Consider the following 12,558-nt stretch of genomic DNA (forward strand, 5'->3'; position numbering starts at 1 on the left):
AAAAAAAGAATTTTTTTTGAAAGGGATGGAGCGTTTAACTCGGCCAGAAAAACTTGATATCGACCCACAGTCAGCTACAGCCTTCAAAGCCTTTAACTTCTGGCTGCTGAACTTTGAAAACTTCCTGAGATTCATTGAGGTGGAGGAGGATAACCAGCGTCTAACAGCATTGCTGTCTATGGTGTCCTTGAGAGTCTACGAGAACATCCAGGATGAGACCACTTACACCGCAGCCATAAAGGTACTGAAAGAACTGTATAATCAACCGGTGAACAGAGTTCATGCCCGGCTCGTGCTTGCTTCGAGGAAGCAACAGCCCGGCGAGTCCAGCAGGACATATTTACAAGTATTAAAGGCATTGGGCAAGGACTGTAACTGTGTGGACAAAACTGCTGCCAAGATCACAAATGATCTCGTCCAGGATGCCTATGTGGCCGGGCTCCGATCGAATGAAGTGAGGCTGCGCTTGCTCGAACAAGGGGTAGAAAAACTAGAGGACGTGGCCCGGATTGCGATCACAATGGAGGATGCAGCCTTAAAGTCCACTGAGCTCTCTAGGGACTGGACCCCTCGTTCTGATGTGAGTAGAGTGCCCTTCTTCCCTACCACCCCCCGAGATACTGACGGCCTGTCGGCTGCTGCTACTCTGCCCCGTGCGAACCCAAAATATTATTTCTGCGGGAGGGACAAGCACAGCAGGTCCCAGTGCCCAGCAAGAAAAGCCAGATGCCAGAAGTGCCTTAAAAAGGGCCACTTTGCTGCAGTCTTTAGGTTTAAAATGGCCGCCAGCAAACACAGTGCCTCGTGTGAAGCCCAATCGCCACTATCCCATTCAAACTCTTCTTCCCCGGAGCTCTCGTCCAATGAGAGCGAGGGCTCCCCTGCACGGCAATGCCTGACATCACGGAGACGCCGAACCCAGAAGGGGCAGCCCACCCTCGCAACCATGGTGTTGGCCCGCCTCTCGCCCCCGTGCGGAACACTCAACGCTACAGCCGCTGCTGCCGCCGCCACAGAAACCCCCGGGACCGCCGCTACCGCCGCTGCTTCTACCGCCGCTGCTGCCGCCGCCACAGACACCCCCGGGGCCGACGCAACCGCCGCTGCTGCCGCCGCCACAGCCACCCCCGCGGCCAACCAGGTACTCACCCTAGCGTCCATCGCCGACGACCGCCAGGGCCCGACCGCCGCGACCAACGATCTACCCACCGCCAATCATGAGCAACTACAAACCCCACTACTTACCATTCACCCGCCAACGCCGCCACAACAGCACTTCCGGGAGGTCCTCCAACCTGCTCCTCGAGCGTTGACTACGTCATCCAGTTGTGTGACGTCATCCCGTTGCATGATGTCATCGCGCAAAACTCCCCTGTCAACTGCTTCAATAACACTAAACCAGCAATGCTCTCATCCCCTCACCAGAGCAATGGAACTGATTAAAGTGCATGGACACTACACCAATTGCTTATTTGTCTCTGGGTCAACTGACAGTTTTATCCAGCCAGATCTGGCTCTCCGTTGGGGACTTGACATTATCCCCACTACCCAGAGGATCTCATTAGCGATGAGGTCGCACTCAACTGGGATAAAGGGGTATTGCATCGCCACGCTGGAAGTACAGGGCGTAACGGTCACCCACTTCAAATTATTCGTCCTTCCCCAATTGTGCGCCCCAGTGTTGCTGGGATTAGACTTCCAGTGTCAGTTCCAAATGGTGTCCCTACACTTTGGGGGACCCCATGCCCCCCTCTCGGTCTGCCATCGCCCCACCCCCGAAGCACCCGAGCAACCCGCCCCCGTGCCCCGGGGCCAATCCTGCGGCCTTTCCACACTCCGGATTGCCCCGCCAGCACTCTTCGCAAACCTCACCCCTGGCTGGAAGCCTGTGGCCACCAAAAGTCGGCAATATAGTTACGAAAACAGGCAATTCATTAGGAGTGAGGTGCGTAGATTGCTGGATGAGGGCATCATCGAACCCAGTTCAAGCCCCTGGAGAGCCCAGGTGGTGGTTGTCAAGAACGGGGAAAAACTACAGATGGTGGTCGACTATAGCCAGACCATTAGCCGCTTCACGCTCCTGGATGCGTACCCCCTGCCACGCATCACGGATGTGGTGAACCAGATCGCCCAATACCGCATTTTCTCCACTGTTGACCTACGTTCGGCCTACCACCAGCTCCCGATCCGCTGTGAGGACCGACCATTAACGGCCTTTGAAGCAAATGGACGGCTATATCAATTTCTCAGGGTATCATTCGGAGTCACGAATGGTGTCGCGGTCTTCCAGCGGGAAATGGACAGGATGGTGGACCAGAACGGGCTAACCGCTACCTTCCCGTATCTGGACAATATCACCATCTGTGGCCACGACATGCAGGACCACGACGCCAACCTAGACAAATTTCTTCAAACTGCCCGTCGGCTGAACCTGACTTACAATTTGGACAAGTGTGTCTTCCAGACCACACGACTCGCTATTCTAGGTTGTGTGGTGGAGAACGGGATAGTCATGCCAGATCCTGACTGCATGCGTCCCCTAATGGACTTACCCCCGCCCCCCACATACCCAGAAAGCTCTCAAACGCTGCCTGGGCCTTTTCTCGTATTACACCCAATGGGTTCCACACTACGCCGACAAGGCACATCCTCTTATCAAGACCACCTCCTTTCCCCTCTCGACCGAAGCCACAGCGGCTTTCGATTGAATCAAATCCGACATCGCTGCTGCGACACTGCACGCGATCGATGAGTCTGTCCCGTTTCAAGTCAAGAGTAATGCATCCGACTTCGCCCTGGCAGCCACCTTGAACCAGGCCAGTCGGCCTGTAGCCTTCTTCTCCAGAACCCTCCAGGGTCCGGAGAGTAGACACTCCTCGATCAAGAAGGAGGCCCAGGCCATAGTTGAAGCGGTGCGTCGTTGGAGACATTACCTCGCTGGGAGGCGCTTTACACTGTTGACTGATCAACGCGCGGTCTCCTTCATGTTCAGCAACACCCAGCGTGGTAAGATAAAAAACGACAAAATCGCCAGATAGAGAATCGAACTCTCCACCTTTAACTATGACATCCTGTACCGGCCTGGTAAGCTCAACGACCCGCCTGACGCGCTCTCCAGGGGGACGTGCGCCAGCATACAGATGGACAGACTACGGAAACTCCATGAGGCGCTCTGTCATCCAGGGGTCACTAGGTTTGCTCACTTTGTCAAGGCGCGCAACCTACCCTACACAGTCGAGGAGATCCGCTCCATGACCCGAGCCTGTTCGGTGTGCGCTGAATGCAAGCCCCACTTCTTCCGTCCGGATAACTCCTACGTTATCAAAGCCACCCGCCCCTTCGAGCATCTTAGCGTAGACTTTAAGGGGCCCCTACCGTCGACCAACCGTAATACCTACATCCTTACAGCCATCGACGAGTACTCCCGCTTCCCATTCATTGTGGCCTGCCCAGACACCACTGCCACCTCAGTGATACAGGCCCTTCACAGTATTTTCACCATCTTCGGGTACCTCAATTCCATCCACAGTGATAGGGGGTCCTCATTCATGAGCGCAGAGCTGCGACAGTACCTTCTGGAGTGTGGTTTTGCTTCAAGCAGGACCACAAGCTATAACCCACGCGGTAACGGCCAGGTCGAGAGGGAGAATGCCACCATATGGAGAGCGGTTACACTGGCTCTCCGGTCTAAAGGTCTCCCCACCTCTCACTGGCTGGAGGTTCTCACTAGTGCCTTACACTCCATCCGCTCCCTCCTATGTGCTGCAACAAATGCCACCCCCCGAGGAAATCCGAATCAGGAACCACTGTACCGGCACGGCTCACCGTCCCTGGCCCCGTCCTTTTGCGACGCCACGTCTGGCACTCAAAGAACGACCCCTTGGTCGACCAAGTGACTCTACTCCACGCGAACCCACATTACGCCTACGTTGAGTTACCAGACGGGCGGGAGGACACTGTTTCGGTGCGGGACCTAGCTCAGGACGCGGTAGATCCAGCAAACCCCCCAACCCAACCTTCCCCAACTCTTTATTCCCCAGGCCCCATGCCGCAACAGAAGGACCAACAGCACCCCAATGACCCGGACCACCCTGCCGACAACACGACTCGAGAATTGAGCGAAGGAGCAGTCGCACCCGACGAGCCCGCTGGCGACACCACTCCAGCGACCCCAATCCCGGCACCACGGCAGTCACGCCGGATGGTCAGACCCCCTGACCGCTACAGTCCTTGACCTACCCCTTCCTTTCATTCTCTCCCTCGTTTTTGTTTTTTTTCCCAGGGTCAGTTCTCCAAGAAGGGGTGAATGTGATAGTACAGATCTATCACCAATGTACATAGTGTATATAGTTACTGTATCTAGATTGTGCTTACAGCGATTGGCTGAGAGCTAAGCCACACCTATTGACTGGGCCTTAAAGTGTTGTGTCCCTAGCCAGGTCGGATCATTCCGGACTGGTCGGCCACCTGTGAAGAGCTCCTGTCTTTTGCTAATAAAAGCCTTGGTTTGGATCAACAAGTCTTTGGTTCTTTCGACGAGCTCTACACCCAGCACCTGCGGAATCCATTCAGTAAAAAGTTTTCTTGGGTCTGGTCCATCCATACCTTCCGGCAAACCAATAATCTTTATATTGTTCCATCTGGATTGGTTTTCCAAATAATCAATCTTTTTCACCAAATTTTTATTTTGAGTTTGTAAGTCTTCGACCATTTTGGTCACATCAAAAACTTGATCCCGTATTTCGTCTATATCTTCTTCACACGAATTAAATTTATCTCTCACTTCAAGCTTAAAAGCTCCAAACTCAGCCATCTGTTGAGAATGTATTCTCACCAAAGTATTAAACCTAGTACCAAGTTCAGTCATAATCTTGAATAATCCCTGCATTGTATAAGATAATTTAGATTCAAGATTCACAAAAATCTTTTCAATTGGAAGAGATTTTGGCTCAACAGATTCCTGCTTCTTCTCCAAAGGATCTTCTATTCCTTCCTTCATTCTGGTTGCCTTCCTTGTAGTATGGCTGTCTGTGGAAACCCCAGCCACAGCCTCTCCAGCAATGACTGGAGGACGCTGGCCGGGGTTTTCCCCAGTCCATAATGTATTAAATTCTCCCAGTATATCAAGTTGTATAGGTTCTTGTATCTCAAGAGATGTAGTTTGCAGTGCCACCTCTACAGATGACAAATGCCTTTGAGTAACTCTTTGTTCTAAAGGCTGTTTGGCGCCCTCTTTAGGGGGTTCTACCGATGTAACATAGAGCTCTACATCTGAACACTGTACCTCTCTCCTGGGATCCATTTCACGCTGAGTCCCGGTGTCTTTCCTGTAGGTAGGCTCCAAAACTTGAACTTTTGGAAAATGTAGTTTTTTGATGATCTGTTGTCGTTTTTTTTTGCTCTTTTCCACCAATTGTACCATCATAAGTTAAATTAACAGCACTGAAGTTATCTAAACTTTTAAAGAATTTTAACGGGCATTTTTAGACAAAACAATAAGATAGAGTCAGGAGAGGACTGGAAGGCGCACGTCTGACCCTTACGCCATCTTGCCACGCCCCCCCTTCACTTAAATGAAATATATTCAGTGACTCCTCATCAAAACCGAAAATGTTTAATGATATTGTTTCTATTTCATTATGACCAGATCTTTGAAACAACATGGACAGATTGTTCAAGCAAAGATCATTGTGGTAAAGTAGACCACGTGAAGAAGTAATTAAATTTGGGGCTTCAAATGGGTTATTGTGAAAGGGCACATTAACTATGGAACTGTTTGGAAAATGCTTTTTAAAAATCTCACCTGACTTAAACTGAAACTTTAGATTGTCATTCATTGATGGATAGATATGCAACTTCTATGGAGCACCCTTAGTGAAGGAATATTTATGTCATTATACAGCCAAAAATCTAAGCATGACAAATTTAGACATAACCTTTGCAAATAAACTATTCTTTTAGAGGATCTACCATTCATAATTAGATTGAAGGGGAAATATTAATTTTTTTTAAAGTTTGAATCTTTACATACTGTACAGCAGGGTAACAGGCTCTTTCAGCCCTTGAGCCCATCCTGCTCAATTACATCCAATTGATCTACAACCCCTGTACCTTTTGAAAGGTGAGAGGAAACTGGAGCACTGGGAGAAAACCCACGAGGATATGGGGAGAACGTACACACTCTGCACTGGATTTGAACCCCGGTCGCTGGTGCTGTAACAGCGGTGCGCTAACCGCTAACCTAACTGTTCCACCCTCTGCTAACCGTGCCATCACAATGTGCATGGAGAGCAGAAAATATTTTGTGTTTGAGCTGGAAGAGTAATGACATCAAAATGGGAACTGACAAGAATAGGAGGTAAAACTTAGTCAAATATTTAAAATTGGAGCTGGGCATAGCAAAATCATGAACACGTTTCATTTTAATTGACACTTCTCAAGAATTAATAGAATAGAATTAAAACCAAAAGGTCATTTTTAATTGAAAATATAGATAGAGAATGTAATTTGTCACGACATTTCCTGCAGCTTGCTTCATCCAGAATTAGTTCCACTTCCACCTAACATAATTTTATATAAAATATCCCAGAAAGATATTACCATGAGGCATTGCTTTAGTATCTGATTATGAGTACCTTGGTCTGTTGAGATGTTTGTCTTTTGTTATTGGGAGGAAAAGAAGTAAACTGAATGCCAGCACACAGCAGGAGGCAGTGCCTGCTTCTGATTTTCCCTGTCACACAGGCTTTTTTGAAGTCCACGCTTGCTGTGATTGTAAAGCTGAATATGCAAAGCATTGGATTGTTCTCACATTGATAGGAAATGAGAGCTTGAGCTCATGTTGAAAGTATAATATGCAGTTTAATGTTATTTGTATGCATGCACATTATTCCACATGATAACTCTGGCCTGGATAAAAGGAACCACTGGCTCATACTCCCACATTGAGAGGCCACAAGTCACTGACAAAGATGTTTTTTTTTCGCTATTTAATATGGGATAGTCCAGGAACTAATGTCCCATTAGTTTTCAAACTTTGGATGGCTTTTGATCAAGTAAATTAGGATTTTTTTTCCCCCACTTGATATGGAATGAGAGTCAAAAGGAAAAAACAGGATGGTGGAATACTGTTAGAAAATTTGGTGGGATACCAGAAATATAAAGGAACAAACAGACCTATAAATGTATATTTTTTTAAAGATTTATATTTGAAATATGAAATTTGAACATGTGTGAAATGTCACTAACTTGTATGAATATCAGTGTAAACATAAATATAAAAAATAATTTCTCCGTGCATATACTACAAAATTCTGTGATTCTTTGGGAGAAGGCAAAGATGAAGTCAAGTGGTTGAAATATCTTTATTAATAATTACTCAGCCATGCAGAAAACTCAGAGTGTATTACCCCTCTTTCACACCCCAGCACCACACTTTTTAAAGATTATATGATGCTCTCGGAGGTTAAAAAAAAACAATGTAAGTGATTAAAATAACAGTTCCTCCTCAAAGTGGACTTCCAAAGATTTGGAGCATTCATAGGATAATTTCCTGAGGAAGCTTGCCAGGTAGATATTTGTAAATTCAAATTTATAAATAACAATCAATCTTTTTTCAATAGACAGAAAATGCTTCTTTCTTAAGAAGGGCACTCTAGTGTAAAAATGTAATGTTTTAATTATGTGCTCATTCTGGCAAATTATGTTTTGGTTCAGCTGATCCCCTGACATTTTTAGAACATTCTTCGGATATTGCAGTGTTTGAGAAAGCAAACCTTTTTTAAAATCTTTGCTGTCTACACTTAGTTACATTTTCACTTCTTAGATTTTTTAACTGCAAAGTAATCTGCACTAATCTTATCTCGTTTAAAAGAAAGGTTTGCCAATTTGCCATCAAAATCCCAATTAATATTTTTTTTTAGTTTAATTAACAGTGACTCCAATATGTCTGCAATTTTCAAAATGTTCAATATCATTAGTCCATGTAGTAGATTGGTTTATCTTCTCCCTTCCAATCTTAATGTCTTTTTGAATCTTTCTATTGAAACATTAGTTTCCCTGGAAATTATTGCAGCAAAGTCAGTTTTTATTTGTCATTTGGCTTTAATTTGCTGCATGAGTCCTTTGGTGTTTTAATGGTGGACTTGTGTTAGTCCAGAACATAATCCTCTGGAAGTTTGACACAATAAATTCCATTTTTCTGTTTAAAAAATACAATTATTTTCCTATTTTTAAATTTCTTATAACTTATTCTTAATTCCTCATATTCTTTCATGTCACCTTTTCCTTTCCACCAATGAGTTCTTAGCTTCTGTGTTCAAAAGTTTAACTGAATGCAAACAATTTAAGGTATCCTCAAGGTTCTGCTTCTTGCCTATTTCAAAGGCTTTGAGTTCATTAATAGTCCAAAGGAAAGGGGAACTTCAGTTGTGTATTTGCACTGGGATCTAAGTCATGAGTATAAAGCAAAGAAAGAACCATCTCTTCCCATGAGGCTAGGAAGATCCTAAATGCAAAGTTTTAACTTGGACCAAAATTAATTGAGATGTACAAATTAATGGTAATAATTGTCAAATGATAAAAACAGAAGTTATTCTTGCATCACCCTTTTAGTAGAAGTTATTAGTTAATCCCAATTCCCTACTCTTTCTTCAGTCCCTTTAATCTAAATATTTTTTAAACATCGATAGATTCTCTACCTTCTCTTGAAGGTCAATGTTTTAGAAAATCTTTCCATCATCCTTTCCAGCAATGCATTCCTTTAATAATAATTTTTAAAGCAAAATCAGAAAATTGCTTTTGCAAGAAATATATATAAAAATCTGGAAGATAATACAGTGAAATCCCCATTATCGGAATTCAAGCAACCATCAGCCTCAAGCAAATAGCATAAAAATTGTGGATAATAAATAGGTTAAAAATACAAAAGTTTAAAATTGGCACACCCTAGCAATTCATGCAACATGCTGTATCAAGCAACTGGCAAATTCACTTACCTAGCATCTGCTAAACCCTACATGTGCCGGATACTGGGGGTTTTATTGTATAAACACTCAACAGGTCAGACAACACCTATAGAGATAGAAATAGTTAACAATTTGGATATGTGACCTTTTCTCAAAACTGGGAAAGAGGAAAGATGTTTCCAACATTTTCTGTTTTCCTTATTAACACTTTTCATAAGATTCCTCAATGTTTTTTAATGATTTTAAATATGTATCATATAACTGTCAGCCCTTCTGTCGTGACAGTTTTTTCCTCGCTCTAATTTTGGACCAACTCCCAGCTTTTCTAACTGAAATGTCTCCTCCTAATAAATCTCTTGTGCATATTTCCCAGATCCTGACAATCTTTATCAAATGTGATGCTCCAGAATGATTTTCCAGATTCCATCGGGCTGATTGATGTGAGGACTGGGATTGCCCTGTACTTCAGAGAAAATGGAGTGTCAACTTTGTTGAGAATTTTATATAAAATTTACCAAATCTGAGTTACAAAGTTCTCTGATGAGATGAAGATTTCTTGGTGACGTGTTATGGCAATTGGCAATAGAAAATCTCATATATTCCACGTCACTAAACCACTTGCTCAATGTTTTCTATGTATTGGTTCACAAAACTCTTTGAGTCTCAGTCTCCTATATTGTTTCTTATATGTTACTTTTTGCAAAGTTGTAACTATTATCAAGCTTTATTATTGCTAAGTTAAATCATTAAGGGTTCTCTGAACCCATTTCTATTCTCATCTTCACACTTCAGAAAGCATCTTTCCTTACTATTGTTTTCTATTTTTTAACTAACCCCGTAATTTTTTTTTCATATTGCCTGATATCCTGGTGATATAAAGCATTCAACCAAGAACCTGCTGCTTTCTCATTTTCCCTACATCTTCATCTTTACAGAAGTGCAATTAAATTGGTCAGCAGATCCACATTGATTGCTTTGATTAATCTAAGTCATACTATATTCAATTTTATTATTATAGTTATAGTCTATAAAGTTATATACAAGGTTATATTCTAAACCCAACTTTAATCTATTACCCAATTTGTTTCTAATTTTCTCTAAATTTAAACATAGTATAGTTTGGGTAAACCATTGGAAAACAGTGGGAGGATTTACCTCTTTCCAATTTAATAGTATAGATCTTCTAGCCATTAGTGTAAGAAAAGCAATCATACGATCCGCAGGAAGAGATAAATAAGTCAAATCTATCATAGGTAATCCAAAAATTGCAGTAATGGGATGTGGTTGTAAATCAATATTCAAAACAGTAGATATAATGGAAAAAATTTCCTTCCAATAATTCTGTAAAGAGGGACAGGACCAAAACATATGTGTAAGGGAAGCTATTTCCAATTGACATTTATCACATATAGGATCGATATGAGAATAAAAGCGATGGAGTTTATCTTTAGACATATGAGCTCTATGAACAACTTTAAACTGTATTAGTGAATGTTTTGCACATAGAGAAGAAGAGTTTACCAGTCGCAGAATTTTATTCCAATTTTCATTAGAAATATGAAGGTTGAGTTCTCTTTCCCAATCATTTTTAAACTTTTCAAAAGTCCCAGAATTTATTTTTGTAATTATATTATATAATTTAGATATCACACCTTTTGGAGGGAATTTTGAATATAGTATACCCTCTAAAACAGTCGTAGTCTCCCGATTGGGAAAAGAGGGTAAAGTCGAAACTAAGAAACTCCTAATCTGCAAATATCGAAAGAAATGAGATCGAGGTAAATCATATTTCATGGATAATTGTTCAAATGACATGAAAGAGCTTGATAATCTATTACCCAATTTGTTTCTAAAGTACTCATTTTTTTTATGGTATGCTTTGGAATATCCAAAAGGTTGGGAAGATGCTATATGAAATGAAGCTTTATGTGACTTTGATTGGATTGGGAGAGGGGAAGGTATTATTTTTCAACTGGGGCCATATGTTAAATGTGCTAGTGATGTGCCTGAATGCTAAAAGGCAAATAAAAGTTGAAGTTTCAAAATGTATCCATAACTCAGTTAGCAATGGCTGTTCCATAATTTCTATAATTATGAATTGCACCTCTACAGCTCAACTTCTAGATCTATTTCTTTTCTTAAATTTCATGTTTTGTCTTGTAATTATTTCTATTTTTAAAAAAATACCGGGTAACTATATTAAAGCTCTTCCACAATTTCTTCAGCCCATCAAATCAGCACTAAACCACCAAGCCTTGACTCTCATTTTCACTTTCCTGTCAAAGAATGGAAGCAAAATAGAATCTCAATTATTCCCTCATGACTTCCTGCATTTTGAAGTAATCCAAATTGTCATAGAGCCATCCAATATAGAGATACACCCTTCAGCCCACTGGGATGCCAACCATCTATACACCCATTTGCCAGAAGGTGGACATGTGGTCTTCTATGCCAAGTTCTTTAACTATCTTTTATTCACATACTTGTAAAGGTTCTTAGGCCAAGAATCTCCTTTACTTGAGCAGTTTATGTACAATAAAAATTACCCATGAAGCAGCCTTATGGAAGTTCCCAGTTTTCCTTCTGATTTGAATGGGAGTTGGAGAAGGCTTGTTTATTAAATTAGAAGAAAGATCAGCAGAAGCGGTGTTTATAAGCACAGTGACAGAATAGTCTCAAAATCGGCTTAAATAAGCTGAATGTCATTCAGTCTTTACCTTTGCCTTGAGGAAGTAGAAATGTCATGCAGTGGGATTTATGGGTTGGTGTACATAATATATTCAAAGTACTGCTGACCTCTCGTGACTTCATTCAGTTTTGCTTTTACTTAATAACTGGGAATGTTTTGAAAGAATCCTTGTTGGATGCCATTTTCAGTTGTTCCTGACTAACAATTCAGCTACTTTACTCTCTGAAGTGTATTTTACCCAGCAAGATGTACATACCCTGAAGTCCCTCAACTAACAAACTTGTTTTCTCTTTAAGATAAGCCTCACAGAGAAAAAAATAACTTTCCCAAAGACTTGGGAATTAACATTTAACGGTTGATTCCTGTCAAACCCAGTTGTGAAATGTTGTTTTCTCTGCCAGGGAATTTGATCACCATCTGACTCACTATTCACCAACAGTGATAAATCCAGCTTTAACAAACATAATTTTTTCATATTTCAGCTTCTGTTGTGTTTTCCTTCTTTTCTCTCTCTGCTATTCTAGTGATCTTGACAAAGACTTTTGGAATAATAATGACAACACAGTACAAAAGAAATGGAGTTCCTACCCTCCAAAGGAGTTCATTCTAAACATTTCGCCTTATGCACCTTATGGTGACCCACGACTTTCACTCAAGTGAGTTTCTTTCAATGGTTTGGTTGTCTTTGGTATGTAAAGCTTACTTCCTCCATTTTTTTTAACCCATCCACCCAATCACCTACTCATGCCCACTCCCAAACCCTTTGCAACCCCATGGATTACTTGACCCCATGGAGACGAACAACCCTCCTGATCATGTGCCTTGCTTGAAGTTCACAACTGAAAATCCTTCCTCATCTGATCCATCTTCCAAGTGTGGGATAGCTGAGGGTTGCTCGTTGAG

General features: G+C 42.4%; 1 protein-coding gene across 2 annotated transcripts in view; it reads left to right on the forward strand.

Moving 5' to 3' along the window:
* The window catches only part of syt7a (synaptotagmin VIIa), a 519,290-nt gene that overhangs the window by 412,676 nt on the left and 94,056 nt on the right, over positions 1 to 12,558 (forward strand). Inside the window, exon 4 of one of the 2 annotated variants that reach the window (XM_069899030.1) lies at positions 12,180 to 12,311. The exons of the other annotated variant lie outside the window; for it this stretch is intronic. Coding sequence (XP_069755131.1) covers positions 12,180 to 12,311 — 132 coding nt within the window. The remainder of the gene's footprint in view (positions 1 to 12,179; positions 12,312 to 12,558) is intronic. 2 annotated transcript variants of the gene reach the window in all.

Source organism: Narcine bancroftii, chromosome 1 (assembly GCF_036971445.1).
Source record: "Narcine bancroftii isolate sNarBan1 chromosome 1, sNarBan1.hap1, whole genome shotgun sequence".
Lineage (NCBI taxonomy): Eukaryota > Metazoa > Chordata > Chondrichthyes > Torpediniformes > Narcinidae > Narcine > Narcine bancroftii.